Genomic DNA, 26105 nt, shown 5'->3' on the forward strand with positions numbered 1-26105 from the left:
TAAATGCTGCAATATGGTTTAAAAAAGATAAGGCTCTGCGATTTTATTTTTATACCTCTTCCTCACTGAGGCCATCAATATAGTCTGGAGTTGAAACCAAAGCTAATTTCCCATTGAAAAGTTGCTTAGTCAAATTCTGCTTGGAGGTCAAACCAAGTCAGGTTTGTGGGGATGTCACGTGGGGAGTTTCTCTGCCGCACGAGTCAGTGTCCAGGTTATTTTTCTGGTTTAGAGCACAGTTTTCAAAAGCTGGTATTTATTAAATGACCTCGAGTGAGGGTAGAGTACTGTTTTAAGTATGACAAATCAGTCATGGTAATTATTTGGTTTTAGGAGGTCATCCATTTTATATACTAGTTTACAGGAATAACAAGATTTGATAGGAGAGAAAAAGAACCCCGCAGTTCAGCGGAGTTACTGAGCTAGAAATCAATTTTCTACCAGTCCAATTGCAGGCCATGGTCTGATAAGTTTACATTTTTCGTATTGAACTTCGGCATCATATAGCATGTGGATCTCAGAGAAGTTGTGAAATGGGGCACAACAAGGAGCTCAAAGTTAATAAAATGACAAGTTGTGTGTGGAGAGGGAAAGAAACCGGGACCTTTGCCATAATTCACTCTTTGATAAAGACAGCTCGGCTGCGGCAGCAGCCTGTGCGGGACGAGATGTCAGCTCGCCCTCCCCGTTTCACTGGTGATGCTAAACCCCAGCGACTGCCTTCTGAAGAGCTCTGAGCTGCACCTCTGCCTTATACTCACTTTAAGTGACAAGAATAAACCTGTAGTTTTTAGGCTGTTTCAGGGTCACTGTATGAGAGTCAGCGCTAAAGGTGGGGGGGTGTTGTTTTCTCTTCTGTCTTATCAACTGGATGCTGCCAACTGCTAATATTAAAGTGAAATAGTACACTCACGCTGAAAACCTTGGTGTCCAACGCAACTGCGACTGAAGCAATCATCCCCAAAAAATTCAGTCTATGATTTCCTCCCTTTTATTGTGGCTTTGTCCTTGCTAATATGTTACTGACTCTTTATGAGTTGTGATGATGAAAATACCCAAGAGTAAAATTCTATTACCCTGTTTGTGTCATTTCTTTCACTGAGAAAAGCTATTGAGATTTGTATTTAGAAAGTTAGATGTTGCTGTTCTGCGTTCAGTTGCTCATGTTGGAAACACAAGTGCTCTAACCAGATATTTTTCATGGTATAACCTTATTTGCAGAAAATTCATATCTGAATTATTCCATCTTGCCCAGCATTTTCATGGCTATTGCTTTCTTTAACAAAATCAAGGTGGTCTTTAGAAGTCTGCTATGAGAGGCTTTGTAAGTGAAAACCATGCCCCAAAACTGAAAAGGTTAATTAATGCAGCTAGATGGATGTGAATGAACTGAGTAATAAAAAGGCGCAGTGAGATGACCGTCAGGTTGAAGCATGAGTGATAACTTTCCTTTCCACTAATAAGATAGGAACCTTTTACAACAGTGTTTTCAGTCGCCAGGTGGCATTCAAAGGAGCCACGAGAAAAGAAATGCTGGACGTGGCGCGATCATTGCTTTCCAGCCAGTCACATAATTGGGAATGTAATATAGCCTTTAGTCAACAATAAAATTAACCTTGATTCCAGACAGATATGTGTATGTGCTGAGAAAGTATCTCTGTTGTGGGTGCCTTTTGCAAGCAGTGGGTTATTAAGGAAATAAAATAACCTAGCTGCAAAATGAAATTGGATTGTTGCCTCTCAAAATAGAAGACCCTCTTATTCTTGGTTGTTCTTAATAACATGCAGCCACTCGGTTGGGTAATTCAATAAAAGGTTTCCTTTCCAACCTGTTTCCCTTCCCCTTCATTTGCTCGGTGATTTTTTTCAAACTATGGGGTTGGAATTTGCTTTTCTTATACTTCCCTTTCTACATAGCTGCCTCCTATAGACATACAAAGACGTACGTGACCTTAAATAAAAACGTGTCTATAGAAAGTAGTAAAATATGTCAGCTGATTTGTTCATCTGATTAATTTTATAAAATATTCAGTATTGTAGCTTTAAATAAAATAACACAGAGAACGGTGGTCAGTTATGCAATTTAAACACCATTGACCCTCTTTAAAAAAAAAACCAAACACAACACAAAACAAGACCAAACCCCACTCCCACACTTTGGGGTTTAAAAAACATCCAAGATTTCCATTCAGGAACCATCTGCACTGTTAAGTACGGTGAATGTTTAGTGGGGCAGGAAGGGTGCTCTCGGTGTGGTTCTGCACGCTGTAGCCTGAAATTGATAATCGTTTTGAAATAAAGGGGATGGAAAACGATGAGAAAACTAGAGAGCAAAAAGTGTTTGTGACTATTGAAATGTTTTCTCTTTTTTGCGATCAGGGTCACTGCTATTACCACGGCAATGTACGAGGGTACCCCGACTCCTCAGTCAGTCTCAGCACCTGCTCTGGACTCAGGTGAGCCAATATTTCAGTAATACTTGAGCTCCTTAAGACACCGTCCTGGTACTCGTTGAGTTTTTGTCTCGCCTTTTACTGAACGTATCAATAGCCGTTTTTCAAATGTTGGTACATTCTCTGTAGAAATATTTTCCCTCTGGTTGCCCTGATGAGAAAAAAAAAAAAAAAACGAACTAGATAATGCACTCTGGGGGCTTTCCGTGGCGTCCCTTCTCTCTCGCTGCCCATCCGTGTCTGTACCCTTTTGCAGCAGTGCGGTGTTTGGCACATTTCGGGGCCGGCAGTGCCTGGTGGCCCTCCAGTCCTCCTTGTCCTCCAAGCTGTTTCACCGGCGATGGCAGGACTGCTTTGCAACTGCGAACTCATGTACGGTCCGGCAGCCTCGTCTTTAGGAGAGTTTGCTTTATAAATGTGGTTGCGGAGCTCAATAAATTGCGTTCATGGCAGGTATGATGCTCAGCATTAGGATTTTAGCTACTTGTTAGCAGAAGAATAGCAGATCCCCGTTGCTGAAAACCAAATCTCTTCTGAGTTTGAGAAAGGAACAGGCTGACAACACATTAAATACACAATGGACATAGTTCAGGAAACAATTATCTTCCTTACTTGGACAATCAGAGACTGGTATTTACTCACAGAGCTGTTCCAAATCACAGTAATTAACTGTAAATTGGCTCTAGTGTTCTCCCTGGAAAACCCAGTTTTCCTGTCAGATTTCCAGCTGTCTCAACCTTTTCTGGGTTTGTTTAATTTATCTACAAACAGCATGAGTAGCTGGAGTCTTTTTCCCTTGATTTTGCGTTTTGTGCAACAGTGGTATTATCAAGGCTTTTATAACAGAGCTCGGGGACAGACAGCAGCGGAGAGTTACCAGGACCCCTCTCCCTGTCTGAGGGACCCGTTTACTCCAGTGTATGGGATTCCCGAGGCTAATTCCTAATCAGAGGGGGGGTTTTACGGGTCCTTGATATGTATCTGGCACCTTCCACGAGTTTACTCTAATTAACCCCTTGCATGGACCATGGCAGTCTGCGTTCACCAGGCGTTCTCACGGTCAGTAAAAATACAATGCAATGCTCTGGGTACTTTAAGCACTCCCCAGTTAAAGGGATTGCGTTGCTGCAGGGTCCACAGGGAAAATTTGCACTTTGTGAGGCAGGGTCTGCACCAATGTCTTGTTCCAGAGATACCTAAGAAATTAAGAACTCTCAAGAGAAATTACTTTTCTCCACATTAAATGCATTTTCTTTCTTCTCTCATGTGCTCTTTTTACAATTCTTGTGCTCACAGAGTCGTTTCTCACTTTTAGGTAGTCAGGTATGCCAAGGCAACATATGTTGGCAGTGACATTTTTCTCTCATCTGGCACTTTCGCAGATAAACCGCCAAAACGCAAGCTGACAGTAGTAGGCTCCTTCCCCATAGGAAAAGTGTAGCAGCATATTTTTCCGTACAAATTTTCATAAGTTTCCCTGCCAACGTGTGTTTTGCTCTAGCAAGAGAACAAGGGAGGACGTATCTCAGTATCCACGCCCGTTTACCTGCTGCATTCTCTGCTGAGGTTGGTTAAGAGAGTGTCCATGAGTGACAACAGTTTGTGATAAGGATGCTTGTTGACTTCACAAAACTTGTTTCACAGCCTGATAGCCAACGGTAATAACTTCCAATCATTACCTGTGCTTGATCTGAGCCAGCGATGTCTGTCTGAAAGGCTTCATACTGCACTGGCAGCTCCTTGAACCATCCAGGCCTTCTCACTAAAACTCATTTAGCATAAAAGGCCAGGTGGTGTGAAATCCCATGTAGCTGCACTGCGGTCCTGAGAGCACTAAGCATCTTCCAGAATCAGGCCCACAGGTCACCATATACCTCCGCCACCAAAACATAATTGTGGCAATGAACACCTTGAGAATTTGTGTGGAAAGATCTAGTTGATGATGTCCCCGCTCATGGCAGGGGGGTTGGATGAGATGACCTTTAAAGGTCCCTTCCAACCCAAACTACCCTATGATTCTGTGATTTACTGCACGTGGTCCAGTCTGAAATAATATGAGGAGAAACAGGACAGTTCAAAACTACTTCATGTCTTACTTTGCTGGTGACTTTACTGGTATTACAGCTTGAAAGAATAGTTATAGGTAGGACAGGACAGGACAGGACAGGACAGGACAGGATAGGATAGGATAGGATAGGATAGGATAGGATAGGATAGGATAGGATAGGATAGGATAGGATAGGATAGGATAGGATAGGACTGGACAGAATAGCCTAGGCTAGACTAGGACAGGAGGATGGGATGGGATGGGATGGGATGGGATGGGATGGGATGGGATGGGATGGGATGGGATGGGATGGGATGATGTACTTGCCCACCAACTTGCTGGAGTAGGGACTCTTGTTCACAGCATCATAAAGACTGCAAGCTGCAGGGGTAGAGACATAAGACACCATGTGGCCATGGAGCCCCCGGTGAGGACAGTCCCTCGGGCGGCCGTTTCGCTTGCAGCAGCCGGTGGAAGGAAAGACTGGTCTCGTTCTCAGTCTGTTCCTGGCTTTGTGACAGTTTCTAAGTGAATTGGACAAATCTCTCTGTCTCAATTTCTCCATCTGTGAAATTCATTTAATGATTCTTACCTACCTCACACAGCTGTGCATGGGACTAAAGTTTAAGTGCCTGAAAAACATCTAATGAAAGGGAGTGCAAGCTGTTAGCTCACTGAAATCTCAGAGCGCTAATATCCTCCCACTCCTACTAGAGAGGCACCTTGGGCATTGTTCCAGGTGTGGGAAGGTAGGGACCGTGTCTTTTCCCCCAGATTAGGAGAGTTCATTAAAAGACATGAAACTAGTCATAAAGAATAGGCTCCACATTTTAGCATGTTCTGAAGCCCGAGTGCTCAGCGGTAGTCAAAGAAGCAAAAAGGATCATAGGAATTACTGAGACAGAAATAGAGGATAGAACAAAAACCCTCATTACCACTTTATAATCCATCGTGCACTCACATCTTGAATTCTGCATGCAGTTCTTGTTTTCCCCTCCCCATCCCCATCTCAGAAAAGGAAGCGTTATATCCAGAAAAGGTACAGAGGAGGGCAAAAATTATGATCAAAGGTGTGGAACAGCTTTTATCCAAGGAGAAAAAATAGACTAGGATTTGTCACTTTTGAAAGATGACGGAGGAAATGGGTGTGATGAAATGAGGTTGAATGTCTTGCTGAAGAGGGGACAATTACTGAATATCTTCCGTAACCCCCAAATTAGGAGACATCAAATGAAACTTTAAAGCAAAGGAAAGTACTTTTTTGTTCATCACATAACGAAGCTGTGGAGCACACTGTCACAGGTGGGTGTCAATGCAAACAGTATCAGTAGATTCAAAAAAGATGAGACAGTTTGGGGAGGGGAGCTGGGGGAGCCTCTCCAGGACTGTAAACCCAAAGATGTCCCTGACACTCATGCTGTCAGAGCTGGAGGTACCAACTGGGGTGTGCTTGTTATCTTCTTCTGTCTTACCCCTAAGTATCTGTGTTGCACAGGGCCGGAGACAAGGTGCTGAGCTGGAGCAGCCTTGCTCTGACCTACTGCAACGATCAAGTTCTTACATACAGTGCAGCCACATCATTGAGCACTTGAGATGTCTTATTAGCGTGTCAACATGACATGTGCAACGTCCTGCACGTGGGTCAGGGCAATCCCTAGCACAAATGCAAGCTGGGCGGAGAATGGATTGAAAGCAGCCCTGAGGAGCAGGACCTGGGGGTGTTGGTGGATGAGAAGCTCAACATGAGCTGGCAATGTGTGCTCACAGCCCAGAAACACACCAGCACCCCGGGCTGTGTCCCCCGCAGCGTGGCCAGCGGGGCGAGGGGGGGTTGTGCCCCTCTGCTGCGCTCTGCTCTGGGGAGACCCCCCCGCAGTGCTGCCTCCGGCTCGGGGGGTCCCCACAGCAGAAGGACACGGAGCTGTTGGAGCAGGGCCAGAGGAGGCCCCGGAGATGCTGGGAGGGCTGGAGCCCCTCTGCTGGGAGGACAGGCTGGGAGAGGTGGGGGGATCAGCCTGGAGAAGAGAAGGCTCCGGGGAGACCTCAGAGCCCCTTCCAGTGGTGCCTAAAGGGGCTCCAGGAGAGCTGGGGAGGGACTCTGGATCAGGGAGGGGAGCCATGGGACAACGGGGAATGGTTTTACACTGAAAGAGGGGAGATTTAGATGAGATATAAGGAAGAAATGTTTCCCTGTGGGGGCGGTGAGCCCCTGGCGCAGGGTGCCCCGAGAAGCTGTGGCTGCCCCATGCCTGGAGGTGTTCAAGGCCGGGTTGGACGGGGCTGGGAGCAACCTGGGCTGGGGGGAGGTGGCCCTGCCCAGGGCGGGGGGGTGGCACTGGATGATCTTTAAGGTCCCTTCCAACCCAAACCACTCTATGATTCTATGATGAGCTACAGGAAGAATCGACTGTGAAATCTGCAGACTAAGACAGTTTTGACTAGTCTACGTTTTTCAGGCAGATAGAGGGGGTGAGATATAAAGGTAAAGGAGAAGTAGACTCTGTTCTCTTAGGCACTCACGTATTCCAGCTATGTTACATCCTCTCAGACATAACATTCCAGTGCCTCGCTTCACGTAGGATCACAATGGCATAAATAGTTGGATTTACACTGATAGCTGCCTAAAATGCAGGTTAGAGGAGAATATAATCACGCCATAATCTGTATCCTGCTGGCTCCTCCAGAGGAGGAAGAGCTGAATAGCGGAGAGGAGATGGTAAATGCTGAAAGCACGAAATGGGAACAATGGGTAATCAGGATTTCCGGCGCTTCCATCTGGGTAAGAAAGCCAATTAGACTACCAAAGCTTGTGGGAAGGTAAAGGCATGAAAAAGTCAAGATGTTTCCTTCCTGTCCTCAGGAAATACCCCCTCTGTTTATCTAGCTCGGAGGCTCTCAAGCTTTTAGCAAATAATTTTGGCCTGTAGCCACCACAGACATCTTCTGTGATAAAGTTGTATGGACTTGAATGATTTTTTTCCCCATATTACTTTCTCTGCAAGCGCAGAACCTAGCAAATACACACAAAAATGCAGCCTGAAGAGCACAATCTCCACAGCCCGGGACCTGGCAGGGGATGCTGGCACGAGGACGTGCAGCTACAAAGGCATCCGCAGCGACCTCTCTGGTGGGGGGAGGTTCAGAGGTGCTCTCAGATATGGCTCGGTAGTTTAAGGATGCAAATCTCAGAGAAAACCTTTTCTTTCTAAAACACCGAAATGCTCTTGAAAATCCTGAGAATCCCTGGGAGTTACCCAATTGCTCGATAATAAGCCCATTCACACATACAAAAAGAATTCAGTCATTGTCCAACCTCATCAGCGACTGAAGGATGATGCGTCCACAGTAACGCTGATGGGGATAAGGCCCCAGAACGGAACAGACGGTTATTTTTAATGGGATTACATAGTTGTGCTACACGAGGCCGCCAGTTCTAGAGCCATCCATTTTTCAAACGGTCTGGCTGAACTTACTGCGTCCCAGACGCAGTCAGCTGAAGAGGGGATTTAAATATGACACTCCAGACAACAACTATTTAAAAAAGGAATGGAAGTAGGAAACCAGTGAGAACAAAATTTAAATTCCTCGGGACTGCTCAAGCATGATTTCCCCACAGAAGGGAAGATTTCATCCAAAAAAGCAGTTAGGAGAAAATCCCACTTGAGAAAAGCACGGGTTTGGATGTGTGCTTTTTCCTCCATACTTTCTGAAGAGCTTTTAGTTCATATAAACATCTCGCACAGTTTGTAAGTTATCTGACTGGGAAACTACTGGAGGGTTTTGAGCTTAACATTAGAAAGCATTCGGCTTCTGGGGTTCTTCCATGGCTTCTGCATTCTGGCTGTTCAAGCGGTAAAAAGCTCCTGGGTCACGATCACCTCTGTGGTCTGGGATGAACGCCGTCTCCATTCTTTGACAACTGTGCGCACGCTGTCCCCGGGTGCACGGTAATGCCCCGAGCATCCCTGCCGCTGCCGGGACAAGCGTGATAGGTGATCTGTGCCCGGCTGTGTCTGACAGCACCTATAAGCCTTAACGTGATGCGCGAGTTTGAATCGAGCCTTTTCTTATGGTAGCGCCGTTTGCTGCACAGGGCTATAAAATGTGCTCACTAAATTGGCACTGATGCCAACGTCTCTTTCCTTCTTCATTTTTCTCTGCTTTCCCTGGTCTGTCTTGTCACCCTCCCACCTGAGCTCGCGTGTGACGCTTTCTCTGATAACACAATTACTGTTTCTTGCAACCCAAATGCTGGACATGAAATTGCATTATCGCTTTCGATTCAAGTAACTCCCTGCTTAAATTCCAGGCATCAAAGTTGCAGAGCAATATGCATTCACACTGGGCACATCTGTCTCGCCCCGAGAAAGGATTAAGTGCGTGCTACAGCCCTCGCTGGGTATGACTACGTTTTAGGCACTGTGCTGTAGAATATATTTTCAGGTTAATGAAAGGCATTGGCTGGAATAAAACATATTTGACTAATGAGGTGCCTGCGTGAGAACACCTCTACCACTACTGCAGTATGTGAAACCAATAACGCTACTGCTTTAACCTTCCTTTGAGATGCTGCCCTTTGTTGATTCGGGCCAGACTTGTTATTTTAATGGAATCCTGATGTGCGGCATAGGAGGATAAAGGTATTACTTGGGTCCTGTGTGATGCTCTTCATCAACAGATAATTATTGTTTGTGGTTGCTAAAATTTACCCCGTTTTAAAGGTGGGGAGCAGATGCAGAGAGATGTGAATTGCCTGTCCAAGGCCGCCCAGGGGCGGTGGTGGAGACAGGAGTACTTCTGTTTCTTGAGTCCGGCTCCCATTCTCTGTCTTTCCCAGTACTGTAAAGTTAAAGAATGACCAAATCGTTTGGAAAATATCTAAGGATCACCAAGCCCATTAGAAAAACGGTCGATAGATCATCTTGTTCATTTATCCCAATAGTATTCATCCGCAACTTATTAAAACAGGCTAAAAGTAGTGTTCCTTCGCTACTTCATTTTTCTTCCTCTTTTGTTCGTTTGCCTGCTTACTCGCCTGGGAATTCGTTATACAAAGTCCTGAGAATGTAGAATTGATACGAAGGGTAAATAAAAATCCCCTATCGCTTTACGGATCACCTTCTGATATCATGCGTGTTGAGAACCGCTGCAGCGAGGAACCGCTGTACCTCCATCCCGAGCATCGTGAGAGCAACGCTCCAGGGCCACAGGGCTCCAATTCGGTTGCCCGTTCACCTAAAACGCCCGTTGAAATCGGTGGCGCAGTTGCAGGATCAGACCCTTTAGAAGCTTAGATCAGACCCTTCCTTTAGAAACTGCAGCATTAATTCTGAAATGAAGGTCCTGCAGGTTTTTAGGTGGCACATGAGTACTGCGCAGCCTTTCGCTGTGTCTGTGGGCAGAGACAGACTTAATGTGAGTACGCGGGGTGTAAGCATGACAGCCCTCTATGGTCTAATTAATTTCTTACAAACTGAAAACATCTACATTCCTCTTCCAGTGGTAATAGAGCTTTTTATTATTATTGTTTAGAAGTGAGTATAACTTTGAGCTTCATTAAAACCAAATGTTTAATTGCATTCATGGGTATCAGATTTATTGATTTACTTAACTTTCCCGGTATAGTGCAGCAGAATAATATATCACAGTTTCATATAATGCTGTCATAGCCAAGTTTTACTTCAGCATCACAATTTCTCAGACAAGTATGCATTGATGGTTTATGTTGGCAGGGCCTTTGCTTCTGCTGACAAGTTGGAAAAGAAAAATCCCATTTATATTTTGAGATTTCCTAAAGCCTGTTGATTTATGAAATATGACTGGCCTTGCATGAGGTTTTGTTTTGGTTTTTCTTTTTAAGAGAAAAAAAACCACATTTTACTTTATCAACGATTTAAATAGTGGAATTATTCCATCAAACTACACTTCCCTAATTGAGAGATTCCTGGCAAGTGAAACAGAAATTACTAAGAATTTAATTATTTAATTTATGTTTCAATTTCTTTTTCTTTGAGGTGGCGGGAGTTGTCCCGTCATAGGCCATCTCACATACACATCTCCTGTGTGTCCATATGGCATATAAGGGCGTACAGTAGGCGAATACCAATGAGTCGTTTGTGTTTAGAGCTGATTAGCAGCCATGTGGATGTGGTTTATTTGGTGGTGACCACCAGACATGAGCAGGGTTCAGACCCTGTTGACAGGTAACGTAAAATATTAGCTCAGGCTCAAGACCACACTGAAGCTGCTTCCAGTTGGCTTGGAGCCCGTGAACTGATGTCTGCACACACTGTATGATAGAGAGATTTTTTTTCCCCCCCTCTCTGCTAGCAGTGGTGAAAAGGAGAGCCCGATAGGGGTTGAATTGTCTCGTGTCTTTCCTGCCCGGCTCATTCGCAAGATCTTTCTGACTTCCCAGCATCACCGTGATTTGGGACAGGGGAAAACACAGGTGCCGTGAATTAGACACCTGGACACCAAAAAATGTATACTTTATGTTGCATTTTTCCCAAATATTTATAAGCTTGGGAATTCTGGTAGTCTTTTGCCTGGTAGAGGTAATGTTAGAAATCCCACAGATTTCAGCAGGAGAAGTTGGTCTTAAAGAATAGCCACTGCTTGGGCACTCACAAAGCTGCTGAAATCCTTTTGGGGTTCCCTGTATCATTTTTGGTTGGGGATCTGTAGTTTAATATACTGTCTATTTGTCACATTGGAAAACATTATATTATGTAACATTAATTCCTCCTGAAAAACGGAAAAGTTGCACCATCTTGGTCTTTGGGGAACTCTTCAGGAGTGTGAAGAGCCACGTTCAAGAGGAAGACAAAAAATGGCGTAGGAGTGACAGAGGCTTTTATGAAACACTTGACAGAAGTGGAAGGGGAAAGCATGGATTTATTTTATTTGCATCAAATTCTGAGTACTGAATGACTGGTAGGTACTGTTCGTCTAATCCTGCCACACCATAAAAAGAAACTATAGCTTTTGACTAGTTACATTTTTTAAGGTGCTGTGCTTGGCACTGACCAATGGGGGGAAAACGCAATTGTAGGAAAAGAAAATTAGTCAAAACCAGAAGGCTGGCCAAGGTAATTCATATTTGATATTCATTATCTTATTACAGATGGTCACAAGCCAAGTGCTGATATCCTGTAGGCGGCACTCAAAGGATAAGTGTGCATTAAATGAAAAGTATATTTTCCTTTATGCTGAGTCTGCAGATTTTTTTACTATGGGGTTGCTTTATGCCCAAAGGTGGAACTGCTCTTAAAGGCTCATGCCGTCACTTGGGATGGGAGTCTCAGCGGCAAGTTGAATAGGCTGCCCTGGCTCTGGCGTGCTCAGTAGGAAACAAAATTAATCACTCTGGTCATTCGTCCGTATCCTCTGCAGCTAAAGAAAACGAGGGGTAAAGAAATGGTTATTTAGTTATTTTAGACAGTAGCTGGGGATACCAGGGGTATACTGGAAACCTGGCATTGATGTAGCATGTTTTGACTATGAACTCTTGACACCAAGAGGCTGGCTTTTCTTTTTTTTTTTTAAAAAAAAAAAAAAAAAAAGAAAAGAAGAGGAGAGAGTTAGCACTTTACCCAGTAAAAGGATACTAATAAATCTCTCCTTTTCTGATGTACGTAATTAAATAAAATTATTTATGTCTGTATTTTTAAAGTGACTGTTCTAAGCAGGATAAAGTTTAACATTAAAAACAAAACTCTTCATGGTTTTATGTTGTTTCTGAGTTGTCAGCAAAGGGAGATGGTCAGGCTGGCCCATTTCAAATAGTGACTAATGGGCTTCTGCCTCCATTGTTTGTTCCAACTGCCTCCAAAATTAAATGATTAATTGCGCAAGGGAAAGACAACAATCCTTATGTGATTGTGCTGGCTGATTACAGAGTTGCTGATTATTGGAGTAAAGGGAATATGTTGTCCTAGTTTCCTAAATTCTTCAAGAAATAAGGCAGATCTGAAAATAATTTAGAACTCTAGGGTATAAGGTTACTCAGATCTTGGGGTGACCCGCTCGGAGGTCTCTAATGGGTCACGCATGCTATAGGGGATCTTAGGTGTAGCTACCAGGGCTGCTGTGATAAATCAGTCCTGCTTTTCCAAACGTGATCCATCATACACAGCATGCCTGTGCGATGGGTAAATAATATATCTCACCTGATTTGCCAAGGAAGCTACGAATGAATTGTCAGACCCTGATTCTGGGTTCGGATCCATAGAGCAGGTTCCTTTCACTGGAGACGCTTCTGCGAATGCTGTTGCACAGCCTTTTTCATATGGGGTTCCAGTCTTTTGTTGTTGTTGTTGTTGTTCTAATGAACTTCTAGCTGTTCTGGTTGACAGTAAAATGGTCATCTGTTGGCTTGGCTGAACTGATGTTAATGATGTTTTGTAGCAAAACTGTGCAGTCAGCTTGGAATGAAAATGTCAGTTAACTGGTTAGGAGGCAAAAGCTTCCAGTTGCTTCAGCATATCTTGCTAAGAATGAAATAGCTAGGGCAGCTTCTTCCTAGTAATTTCACTTTTTATTTTTAAATCAGTCTTTATAGTGTCATTAACTTGCTTCTGGGTCCTACCTCTTTCTCCTTTTTTTTTTTTTCTTTTTTTCTTTTTTTCTTTTTTTTAGCTTCCTGCAGAATAATTGTAGAGAGACACGTATCAGTCTCACAATGGTTATTACCTTTGTTGCAGTACAGACAGAAATAAAAACAGCAGGCACTTCCTATACACCAAAAAAGACACACTAATAAAATAAGACCAGGGGATGAAAATTATTGCTGCTTAAGAGCATATATAGACAGTATAGAGCAGTTTAGAGGAGGAATTGACGAAGAACGCCTTGGCCAATTAAAAGTTGCATAGGAATTCCAGGTAGGTAGATCGTAATTATTGCTGCTGAACCTTTGCCACTGCTTAGGGATTAATGCCTTCATAATTTAAAGACAGGGAAGAAATTAGTAATGCAGTGCACCGTTCAGTGTAGTGTCTAATTGATGAAAGCTTACAAGACCCCATAAGAAAATGCTTATCCCTAGTTTAGAAAAGAGAAGTGGGTTTTAAAGGGTGCCTTTCTTTGCTCACAGTTACCTAACAAAACCTGATGTCCAGCTCGAGGCAGGAATTACCCGGGGGTTGGCAGTAAGTGCTCAGGTTGCAAGTTAGACACTTGTAAATTAGGCGCTGAATATTAAATTCCTTTCTCTTACAGTAATTGCGACCTGAGCCCCGTCTGTAAACCTACTTCATGCCTTCTTAAGCTGCGCCAGTCCTGATGTACCACAGAGCAGTCTTCTTGCTCTGTGGTCCTCCAGTTGCAGTTATGATTACTAATTCCAGCGGTATTGTTGGAGATCATCCTACTTTGTGCCATAGAGTACCAGAAATTCTGTTCCAGCAGGTGCAAACCATGGGCACCCATACCTCGCTGCCTATGTATCTCTGCTGAGCCGAAAGAGCTGCCTTACGCCAGCAGCTTCCTCAGCAGGAGGAACTGGAAAGATATTCAACCTTTTGTCAACTTTGGTTTACTGGAGCAGCTCAGAATAATTGGGCAGGACCCAGCACGTAACTCAAGCACGGCTTTTATTTGGTGACTTGTCTGGAGTATACAGGGAGAGCAGTTATTGGTTAGGAGGCAGCACACGAAGCCCAGAATGGACTACGTGTCCTATGTTCTTCCACATATTCTTGGAGCCAGGTGTTCTTTCTCTTCCTAAACCCCTCTTTCCTCTTTGTATGCTGTAGCTGAGAGTAATGCAACAAGAGTGCTTTCGTTGGTGGAAAATCTTTGAGATCCTCAGAGAGTAGGTGGTATTGCTGTAAAAATTATTATTGTGGGTAGTAAAATGTGTTAAACGGGATTCCACTGGTTAATATACCCAAGACTGATTCTGCTGCCCCACTGTGCAATATTTAATAATCCATTTTGATGCTGCAGCACATCTTTCATCCGGCAGAATTGATGCTTGCATCAGCATTTGGTTTATAACGTATAATGCCCACTGCATTTTATAATGAATACTTTCACTCCATACCTTTTCTTACAAAAGCATTTCACCACTCTTTTTTGTTCATTACTGTTTGCCATGGGTCCTCAGAAGCACACACATCATGACTCCACTCAGCGATGGCAATGCATCACTGGGAGAATGGAAAACACATGAAAAACAAATGTAATTTTGCTCTACAGTACAGCACTTCAGAAGAGGAAAATTTTCTTTGAGCCATTGCTTCTTTTAAAGTACAGTGCGCTGCAATGACAAATATACAGCTTTTATGTTTCCTGTTCTACCCAACCATTACGTTGTAAATCAGCGTTTTGCTTTCTCATATGCCATCATTATTAAGACCTGTTGTAACTTTGTTGTATACAAACGTGCATTAGCTCTTGAAAACCATACATCTCACTCCGCTCTCTTCTGTAACAGGGGAATTATTGTATTTGAAAACAAAAGCTACATTCTGGAGCCATTAGAAGGTGCTACGAGTGAACACAAGATCTACCGAGCAGAGAATTTGAAAATAGCCCCAGGATCTTGTGGCCACCAGCTGGACATCTCCACCATGAGGGCTGATGCCAATGACACATCACGCCATTCTCAAGCTGGCAGGGTAGGTGAACGATGCGTTATTAGGTTTCTGGTTTGCTGACTGCGTCTCTGGTAGCATTTCCATATTACTGCCCAGCAGAACTCTTTATTACAGAGTCCCTGCGGAGCAAAACATTCAACCTTCTGATTTCTGTTGACATCATGTTACTAAGCGCATGCTTAAAATTAAGCATATGCTTACACAATTTGCTAAAGCTTTATTACTTTTTCTTGATCCTGCACGCATAACTTGCTTTTTACTTTCTTTTTGGTAATGAGACGGCACAGAAAAGTTTATGGTTTCATTTTATGGTAATATATTTTGGTTCATGTATGATTATAACAAGAATTTAAGACCCCCTAAGAGCACTGAGCAATGTCTGGAAATGTTCTTGCCCACCCAAGATGGAAGAGAACCTGATAGCTGTGATGCTTTGCTAATATTAGGGTTTGAACCTTTACATTCTAGTAGGAAAGGGTCTTTTGCAGACAAAACAAATTCTCACCATATTATTTTACAGATGTATCATTGTAATTGTTTCTGCGTAGGAAGAAATGCACTTAATGTGAAATGCATCTAGCTAATGGAAACTATAGAAAATTGAATGAGCTAAAAATCAGGAAGAGGAAATACTGTAATAAGTTCATCTGTGTATTGGATGGGGGTTGTAGAAAAGACTGGTTTAGGTATTCAGAAACTGTACAATGATACAAATCCGCCCTCAGCATTTAATAAATGTCCCATATTGGGATTTATACTTACATGTACTACTAACCCTTTGCATCAAGGTTATTCTTAAGGAAAGCAACCTAAATGGTATTCCTAGATATTATTTATGCAGTGGAATTAAATTATTTTACATTTTAGGAATATTAAATATTACTTCTAATGCATTAGCCTTTTCATACACCATTTTCTGGGCTAAGCTTATTTCTGAAAACACATGTAGGTTGAAAGCATTGGAAAAGTGCTTTGAACAACTTTATTAAGGTTGCCCCAAAATCTTCATGGCTTTTGACTGAATTTCACTGAAATAATCAATGCAACACTGGGAAATGGAAATAAAGTGTGTGCCCACAACTAGCTGATACAATCAAAGCAATTTTACTATTACCGTATTGGTTCTCACATTCTGTTGATGGCTTCAACTACATGTCAGAATTCACCTTAAATATCTGAAAAATATTTTTGCTGTGGTTCAGAGTGGACATAATTATAAAACCTGTCAACAGTCACATCATATGGGTAGGTACAATATTTAAAATGAGCGTGTTGGATACGCTTCTAATGTATGAATTTTGAAAGCTGTCAAATGTAACGTGTGGACTGAGTTTTCACATTTTAATGTTGTCATCAGCTAAGTAGATTGTCAGGACATACTGAGTAAAGATGACCTGCAAAGTACGGAGACATAAGGCCTCTCCAAATTACTCTGGGTGACAGAAGTAAGCAGAAATCTAGTCTCAGGTTTAGGGCACGATGAAAATTGTTGGTTTCTTGACAGGTTTGGGGGGAGTTTTTGTTTGGTTTTTTTTTTTTTCCCCTGACCCTTCATTTAATGCTTGTTGAGCAGAGCAGAAATGTGAGATCAATATATCACAAAGTTAGACTAGCCTTTGTGTTGGATTTAAATACAGATAAATGATGGGACAAAGAGTAGACTCAGCTTCCCAGATCCAAACACGAGATTTAACAGAGCGAGTCAGATAACGTAGCAGATGTGTGCAGACATGGTTTGCTCCGCTGGAGCTGGGTCTCTGTATATACTGGATCATTTCATAACCCAGCGGACCCTCAAATTGCATCAAGGAGCGTGTTTTCCAGTTGAGCTCCATTGAGATGGGATCCTACATAAAGCAAGCCTGATGTGTAAGACAGCCCCTACAGTATGGCTTTTTCTCTGTCGCCACGCAAAATAGCCGTTTTGGCGGTGCTGGGGGAGGACAGATGAGGCAGGTGAGCCCTTCGGGGCAATCGCATCACGGAGAAAAAGAGAGGCTGCAAATTGCAGCGTGAATCCCAGCCATGGCAATGGCATGAGGAAGGGCTACAGCGACATGAGACAGCAGTTTTGTGACAGGATCAGACGTGGTAGAAGCAGGGGCAAAAGGCAGTGGTCAGCAGAACAAAGCGTATTATCTCCCGGCATGTCTATGTATCATGGCTGTATTATTGACTCTTCATTTTAATTCTGAAGGATTAACTCAGGCAATGGATTGTGCATTGATGCAGTTGGCTGCAGAAAGCAAGCTGAAAGAAGTCATAATTAGGTACATTTTATAAATAAATATTGTATCCAGGGAACGCACATAGCTTTTGGGCAAATGACGGGAATGGGTTCGTTATGCAAGTCAGTCACCAGAGGCTTACACGATTACACCCTGCTAGCCAATTTCTCTCGGGCTAACTCCCTCCAGTCCAGTTTTACTCTTGGTAAAAAGTGAATGGTTTAAACTGACTGATGTAACAGTGCTCTTCTTATATCTTTGTACCTGGATTTTCCTGTCTCATCTTTTACTCTTTATTTGGAAGAAGACTAGAGGCACCTTGACCGTACATCCCTGATCAGGACCACATAATAGATTTCAGGTTTGTGTTAGGCTGTCAGCGGCTGAGAGATCGATTCTGTCACAAACAAAACCCACACAGTCATTTGCCTTACCTGGCACCTCACCCGTTGATATATTTTGCAGGGAGGTAAATCAAGCTCTGCCAGAGCATGGTAGATTCAGCTGAAGTCTACTGAGACGTGGCAGGCCCTTTGTGTTGCATCTGCTGCTGTTCCAGGAGCAGCAGGAGGGGACGTGCTGACTCCTTGGTGTCCCGGTTCCCAGCCAGCATGTCACCAGGCGCTGCTGAAGACCTGTGTGGCAGATGAGGTGTGGGCATGTCCACCAAATCTGTGCACGTGCCGTGTCCCCGTGGTGGCGACAGTTGCACAAGAAGGTGACAGAGAACCCCAATACCAGGAGAAGTTGTCAGAATACCTACCTGAGCTCATTTGCCAGACCCCCCAATAAGTGCAATCCTGTGAAGTGTTCATATCATTGTTTCGTTCATTAATGATAGTTTTTACTGTTTTCTCAGCTCATAAATACTGTCCAAATGGAACTTAACTCTTTTCCAGTTGCTGCAGTTTGAAGGCTGTGCAACACTATTAAACACAAGTTTGAAAGTCAGAGTTACTAAAAGTTACATCTGTCATTCTCCTCTAAAGACAAAGCTTCTTCTACAACATTCAAAATCATTAGTCTGAAGGTAACAAAGAGGAACACTTCGATAATGTGAAGAAAACTTTGTGAAATTTGGCTGGAAGGTGATGTCCAGCACTTGACTTAGCTTAGGGGATCACACAGTTTGCCTTGGAACAGTTTGCTTTGGAAAGCTTTAGTCATGTTTTAGGTTATAGAGCATTAGTTAGTTCAAGACATCGTGGTCATTAGTAGGTCATACATCTGCTCAAGCTCTTTCAGTTCTGGCACGAAGATCAGATATACTGCTGAGACCTCTTTTCCCTAACAAGGGAGGAATGATAGAGTAGATGCTCAGCTGCTGTAAATCACAGAACTTTTACAGGCATTAATAGGTCACTTAAATTTAGGGTAGCAGAGGAGCTGTGCTATCAGTAGTTCTATTACGAAATAATTTCATTTTCTTCAGTGATCTTTTTGCAGCTAAATATTATGATTCTTTTAAGACCTGCATTTAGAACTGCAGTTAGCATGTCCAGCTGTTTTATGTGAATATACAGATACAAAATTAAATATATGCCTTCCGGTTTTAGGTTATTAGTTTGCTTCCCCAGACAATGACAGTTCATTCTGTTTTTTTTTCTGCAGTTTTTGTTCTTGGGTTTTTCTTCCTAAATAATTTATCAGTTGACCATTTGATCTCTTCCCTGCTTCACTCAATATCCCTTTATCTCTCATTTTTCTTAGTAGCCAGTTTGTCTATTGTGTGAAGTGTTTGCTAAAAGTCATCTCATCATTTCTTTAAATGTGCCTTGGAAACAGCAAAGGTCTTTCTGCTAGAGATGATATTCTCCTGCGAGGAAAGATAACTCAAACATTTCAACTGCAGAAAGCTGAAAGGGTGAGAGACACTTTGCACCACTTTCCTGCTTGCTGTGATCAAATCCTGGTGTGGGGTTGTTTTTTTTGTAAGTACCACATAGACTAGTTCTGCTGTGGTAGATAAAAGAAAAACTTCCATAAGGAGAAGGAACGCAATAAAAACTTGTATGTAGTGAAATCTTTGGAAATCTGAGTTGTTGCGTATCTCCTCTCGCAAGCGCTTTGTTGGACTGAAGGAGAGCTGATTCCAAGGGTCGCTTATTGCAAAAACAAAAGTCTATTTGCATCTTTTTTTGCAGTACAAGAGGGAGACTCTGAAGACGACGAAGTATGTGGAGCTTGTTATTGTGGCAGATAATCGTGAGGTAAGAAACTTCAAAGTAAAAAGCTACGGGAAGCACGGGTGGGAAACAGGTAGCTCAGTTCAGCTTCCAGGATATTGTGAGTAATCAGCTTCGGATAGTAACACGGGGGTTGTCAAAATTAAAGCTTCATCCCAAATTAGGGCTAAACAGTGGAAGGCGCTATTAAGATAGAGCAACACTGACAGTCGATTGTAAAAGTTTCTTGCAATACTTCATAAGGAATTTGCCAATCAAATAATTGTGATATCTGGCAGTAATTCAAGAAGGGACAAATACGAATTCACTGCGCAGGATCCTACAGCCCCTTCCAGTGCCTAAAGGGGCTCCAGGAGAGCTGGGCAGGGACTCCTGATCAGGAGGTTTAGCAATAAGATGAGGGGGGAACAGTTTTAAACTGAAAGGGGGGAGAGTTAGATAAGATATTAGGAAGGAATTCTTCCCTGTGCGGGCGGTGAGCCCCTGGCGCAGGGTGCCCCGAGAAGCTGTGGCTGCCCCATCCCTGGAGGTGCTCAAGGCCAGGTTGGACGGGGCTGGGAGCACCCTGGGCTGGGGGGAGGTGGCCCTGCCCAGGGCAGGGAGAGTGGAACTAAGATGACCTTCAAGGTCCTTTCCAACCCAAACCGTTCTATGATCTCCTTGAGCTAGTTAAGTCTTCACTGCCTTTAACTCTGTCCTTGGTGGGACCATCACTGTTTGGAAGACACTATAGGATCCTGCATTTTCTTTTGAAGTGGTACTTCACCATCACATTGTGTGAAGCACAACTGCCTTCCTGACGGTTTGCAAAGAGAGCTTCAAAGCGAGTAACCAGGACTGACTGTAGAAATGTTCCAGTGGGATGAATGGCAATCAAAGATCTAAATCTTGGTTTGAATTGTTTGCTATTTACATTTTTAGTCTCCTTGAACACTCCTAGTTAGGGAATTACATTCACTCTGCTGTAAGAGCTGGAACAGCTGACAGAAGAACCTTTTCTTTTTCACAAATCAGTCCCAGAAAGATCCCTATGTAAAACTTAGGGATTTTTAAATCTTTTGGGGAAAACCAAAATCCTGTCCCATAGCCTGTGCCTATTTGGAGGCAGAGCGTGGTCCCATGAAGCCAAGAGGAGTCTGCTGATGGTTTGGTTGCACTGTGGAATCCCCAAACATCACCCACAATGCTGGCAGAGTAAGGTGGCTGCTGGGGGGAAATGCTATGACATTTGTGCCGCTACTACACTGATCCTTTACATTCCAAGTTTCAGAGACAAGGCAAGGATGTGGAAAAAATTAAGCAGCGGCTGATAGAAATTGCAAACTACGTTGATAAGGTAAGAACATGAGTGTTATTGCACTTTTTCCAAACTTACTACACTTTCTGAAAGATGTTGCTGTGAAATCTGTGTTTCTTCTACTGGTAAATTAAGAAGCCGCCATGCTCAGATCGGCAGTTTTCACAGCCTTTGCCACATCTCCTTATCCACCCACCGTTTCAAAGAGCTAACCCTGCTGCTTTCCTAATACTCCAGTATTTCAGAGCAATGCTTCTCTCCAACCAGTGAAACCCAAAAAGTAAACTTAAACCTTTTGTGAGCCCTTCAACATACAGCGCTGTAGCTCTACTCTGCTTTAAACAGTGCTCAGTAACGGCTGAACCATATGGGATGTGTATATCTGTGGAAGCACTGTTCCCAAGGAGGTGCACCATTTAGCCCTAGGATTTTATTAACCTGGGAAGAGAGTGGAGATCATTACATATGGAAGAGCCCATTGAAAAAGGCTTATTTTGAGGAGGAATTTAGAGAACAAAGTCCTTTGAGCAGCAAGGGATGGTCCAATTATAGGGCCAACAAAGGGCCTGTGAAGACGCGGTCAATAACCTATCTAGCCCAGAATTAAAACTATGCAGTGCTTAAGGAACGAGGAGTTGATGGCTGAGTGAGAGCAGTAAGAAAGAGACATTCACTGCTTTTTTTGTATTTGATGTAATTTCTTGACAATAAACAAATGCTAAGAGTCCTCTACAGTGTTTTTGAACAAATTAAAGTTTATTTTTGTTGTGCTATATGACCAGAAAAAATTAGGAGTCCAGTAGCGAAATTATAACTGAGGGAGTCTTAATTTAGCTGAGAACTTATCAAGTGATACTTCAAGGGCAATAACTCAAGGAGAAGCGTTCTTGATTAAAAACAAGCTGCTGGAGACACCTCCACCTCTTCCATAATTGTCTTGCTGACTTATTACTGGAGGATACGTATTTATATGTTACCTGCTCAAAATTAATTTTGCACGGTATAATATATTTATGTTTCGTGCTTAATTTATGCTCAGCAAATGCAATGTTATCCAAATGACTGTAATGCATATAAACAAGGCAAAGATCTAGTATACGCTTTTCTCAGACTGCCAGCAAAATCGGGGCGTGATCAGTTCCTGAATCCTTCTTCACATTAGGCTCACATTAGAATAGTTATCTCTGCTCCATTGCTAATGCTGCTCTGGCTCCCCTCTTGTAGCAACTGTGGCATTTACGAGTGTGGCAATAGCGTGTGTAGCCTACGGTGTGAAAATCACTTGGGTTGATCTGCTGGGAGCAAAACTTGACGACTCTGGCTGATTTCCAGCTATTATTTTGAACCACAACTGTAGTACAGCACCGTCAGTGGTCAGAAGTGAAGGACGTGTGAAGGTAGTTGCAGCATTTCATCTTGAAGGAAGATACCAAACTTGGGTGGGACATAGGGAAGTAGCAAATCTCTGATTGTCTTTGAATGCCTTACAGATATTTAGTCGGGTCAGAACTTTTCTCTAAATCATGGAATTTTGTCTGAGTCAGTTGTACCAGGTGTTCAGTTTTTCCCTGGAGGAGAGACCCTTTGAGCCTCTGCAAGAAAGGTTCATATGCACATTATGCTTCTTTTGAAATATTCTAATCCAAGTGGGTTTTAGAGACGTGTTTCTATTATTATTTTTTTTTCTCATTAGTTCTATAGGCCACTAAATATTCGAGTAGCCCTGGTTGGAGTGGAAGTATGGAATGACATGGATAAGTGCTCCATTTCTCAAGACCCTTTCACCAGCCTCCATGAGTTTCTGGACTGGAGAAAGCTAAAACTACTACCTCGTAAACCCCATGACAATGCACAGCTGATAAGGTAGACTTGACACTACATCCGCCAGGATTTCAGTGATTTGAGAATAGCCGTGCTGAATTCTTCTCCAGTTGCTAAGCTGTTAGGAGGAACATCTGTGCTCCTGAGGGTTTGTTTTTCCCCTCTGCAAACATCAAACATAAAAGCGCTTTGCAGAGCCCTTCAGCAGATGCTTCAGATGAATTTCCTTCCACAGCTCTGCAATAGCCCTGTTCCTTGTTGGCCTTTCCTGAATACGACTCAGGTAGAAGTGTTGACGTGTAATAAGCTGGTAAATACTTATGGTGTGAATTTACAAGGGGTATAAGCTGGACTCAGTCTAAATCGTTACAGAAAAAGGCAGTCCTGCCCTCACCCCAAAAGGAGCTGAGGGGGCATTATGTGAAGGCTGTTTGTTAGTAGAAAGATCTCAGTAAACTTTAAAATGCAGGCTAAATTGGACAATTCGTTCGCATTTGTGACTTAAAAATTAAATCATACACATCTTTTACCCTGCTGCTGTTTCCTGGATTAAAGTAATTAAGTAAACATACTCAAAGCGCTCTATAAAAAATAAACATAAGAGAAACACCTCTTTCTTGAACCAGGTATCATTTTGATCGATGAACCATTCTTTATACTATAGAGAAACAAACCGGACATCTTAGTAATTACAAGGAGCTCTTTACTCATTACACAGATATTCTCACATTATATGTGTAAGAATAGAGTGAGCCCTTCCAAATGGTCCCTCACGAGGTATTTGATTACTCTCTATGTATAATAATACTTTGTTTGGAACTATTACATTCTAGGCTGTGTAGTAAAACAAGTAGCGTATAAACTTCCCACTGCATTAAAATAACACTTCTTGGAGCTGGAGACATTATTTTTATGTTTGTATTTCTATTCCCAACTTCAGTCAGGAAAAAAAAAAAGGGAAAGAAGGGTCCTGTTACAGCAGTAAGCCCAAAGGATGGTGATCAAATGGATCTTTCTCATAGCAGGGATGCTGTCATTGCCAGTTCAGCAGGTTGGCATGACTAATCTCTGCTTTTCATTGTTTTAAACCTGCAAATGTCTGAAGCTGACATATTTGAAATGGGATCTTTGTTAGAGATTGGCAGAAATACAAGACTGAAAATAATAGGGGTTGAATGCTGATTCTGTGTTTCTTCTCTCTTCCCTCCATCCCGCAGTGGGGTGTACTTCCAAGGAACTACCATTGGCATGGCGCCCATAATGAGCATGTGCACTGCAGAGCAGTCCGGAGGGGTCGTCATGGTAAGTGGTAAAAGCACAGGACTTGAAACTGGCCCAACTGGTGCAACGAGATCTCAAGTTTTGTAGTACTGTATTCTGTACCAGAACATCAGCCCCACTTGCCCCATTTTCAGTCTCAATATTATCTATATCTATATTCAGATTGCTTGTAAATGATAGTTTCCATAGTAAAAAAAAAAAATCAAAATATTGCATTGAAATATAGCATGACATCTTTGCAAGAATCTTCTGCTCCTAATTGTCATTAAATGAGGTGCTGAGGTGCTGTGAAGGATGAGAACCAGAAGATGGATTTGTTATGCACTTGGGTATACTAGTGTTACAGGCAACAACAGTCTATCCGGAATCTTTTATTATATTGATTTTATTCTGTGTTTACAGAGTTTCCTGTGTAAGCTCTTATTTTCCATCTTTGCAGCTCAGTGGGTTTATTACATTGCCAGACAACAAGAACAAACAATGGCAGCATTTATTCTACCTCTCTCAAAGAGTACCACTGGTAATGCCATTGTTAGATGCTAGACATGATGAACATACAAGTAAACATCTTAGCCAATTTCTGGAAGTAGTTCTGGAGTATTTTCTTTCAGATTTTTTTTATTATTATTTTTAACTGTTCTGTGCAAAAGCCGGGGGAAAGAAGTTTGGCGTTAACTAAGCTTTGCAATAGAAGTACGTTAAATAAAATTAGATGTAGACTCCCAGAGCTTGCAGGCCACTAACAGGCTCAGCTGGTGACCTCAGAGCTCAACTCCAGAGCAGAAAGCCAGGGAGCCCTAAAAACCTCTTAGATTATCTCTGAGTTCAGCCTGCACGTGCTGAAAACCTTTGTGTTTTCTACAGCTTTGTTGAGATTTCCGGCACCTCAGGTGGTGGGGTGGTTCTCTCCACCTCTGCTGGACACCTCAGCAGCAGATCCCTGCATGAATGAGGTGGAAGCTCAGGAGTGCATTACGGTCAGAGTTTGTATGGTCTCAAAGCTCCCGGTTCTTCAAAGCTTCATGGGGCTAACCTGGAGCCCAGGACACTAGGGCTTTTGCCTCAAGACAATCCCAGACATACAGTCCCTTGAAGCTCCTGCATTTCCTTCCTTCTCAACTAGCGTCCAAGCTGAGGTTGGTCCACAATGCAGGGCCCCTTTGTGGTCTCTAGGACAAGTAGGCAAGAAGCCAAGCTGGGGTGATGTATGCATTCATGGAAGACGCTGCATAGACGGTCCAGACTGGGACAATTTACGAGCTGAGCAGGGAAGCTGAGGTGTAGGAGAGTTAGAAAGAAGAGCCAAATCACATAATTTGGAGAAACTCAGGTCAAAATTGTAGCCAAAGGCTTCAGTCTCTTGGTAGCTTTAGAAGCTGAGTCTCTAATTGGTGTTTGTAACAGCTTTTCACAGGGTGCCTGGGTGATAGTTACCAACGGAAAAGGAGGAAAAGAGGAAGAAAAAGCTGTAGGAGTCTCCCAGTGCACTTCCAAATCTTGGCAAAGGCATACATGAGGCAGACAGCCCCATTTTATCCATTTCACCCTCAGGCCAGCAGTCATAGCTTTGCTTTATCTGCAGTCAGAGATGCCCTTAATGAAGATTTTTTTGTCCTTTTAATTTTTAGCACAAGCTTTAAAACATGCTATAGTGTACTTCACTGCAAAGTCAGTCCTCTTCACTCTGGAAACTGTCGTTTTAAACACAAACAACAAAAAAATATTGCATTCCAGTAACAAGAAAACAAGAATCAGCATTTCTTTAAGCGCTCTCAGGGCTCTGACAGAGAGACTGATTTCTATGACCCGGAGAAGCCACCCGGTGTCTGTGCGTGCAGCGGGGGCCGGGCTGCGGCTTCAGTCGGGCAGGGGAGCGTGACGTTTCCCAGAGGCTCCCACCTCCCTGAATTGAAACTTTTGAGGTGCGAATTAACCCAAGGCGCGCATAGCACACCTAGAAATGTTTTCCAGTTCCTCAAGCAAATCCTTAAAAAGGAGCCAAATCCCAAACAAGCAAACGCTCGACTGAAAACCCAGACGGGCAGCTGCCCAACCTTCCCCCCCCCCAGTTAACAAAGGCTAATTCAGATATATACAAAGGAAGTTTTTATATATACTGTTACGTACAGAAGAAAGATCTAAATTTGGAAGATGCACAAGCAGAAGAACGAATAACTATTAACCCAAG

At 43.0% G+C, this 26105-nt stretch overlaps 1 protein-coding gene across 2 annotated transcripts in view; it reads left to right on the top strand.

The window, feature by feature from the left end:
• The window catches only part of ADAM12 (ADAM metallopeptidase domain 12), a gene marked incomplete at both ends in the record, with an annotated part of 190480 nt that overhangs the window by 109500 nt on the left and 54875 nt on the right, over window positions 1-26105 (top strand). Inside the window, 6 exons of one of the 2 annotated variants that reach the window (XM_082486654.1) lie at window positions 2380-2456; window positions 14942-15125; window positions 19477-19542; window positions 20783-20854; window positions 22509-22678; window positions 23854-23938. In XM_082486654.1, the coding sequence (XP_082342780.1) occupies window positions 2380-2456; window positions 14942-15125; window positions 19477-19542; window positions 20783-20854; window positions 22509-22678; window positions 23854-23938 (654 nt within the window). The remainder of the gene's footprint in view (window positions 1-2379; window positions 2457-14941; window positions 15126-19476; window positions 19543-20782; window positions 20855-22508; window positions 22679-23853; window positions 23939-26105) is intronic. The other variant, XM_082486655.1, reaches the window with a different exon arrangement.

This window comes from Vanellus vanellus, assembly GCF_965231255.1.
Source record: "Vanellus vanellus genome assembly, chromosome: 7".
Taxonomy (NCBI): Eukaryota; Metazoa; Chordata; class Aves; order Charadriiformes; family Charadriidae; genus Vanellus; species Vanellus vanellus.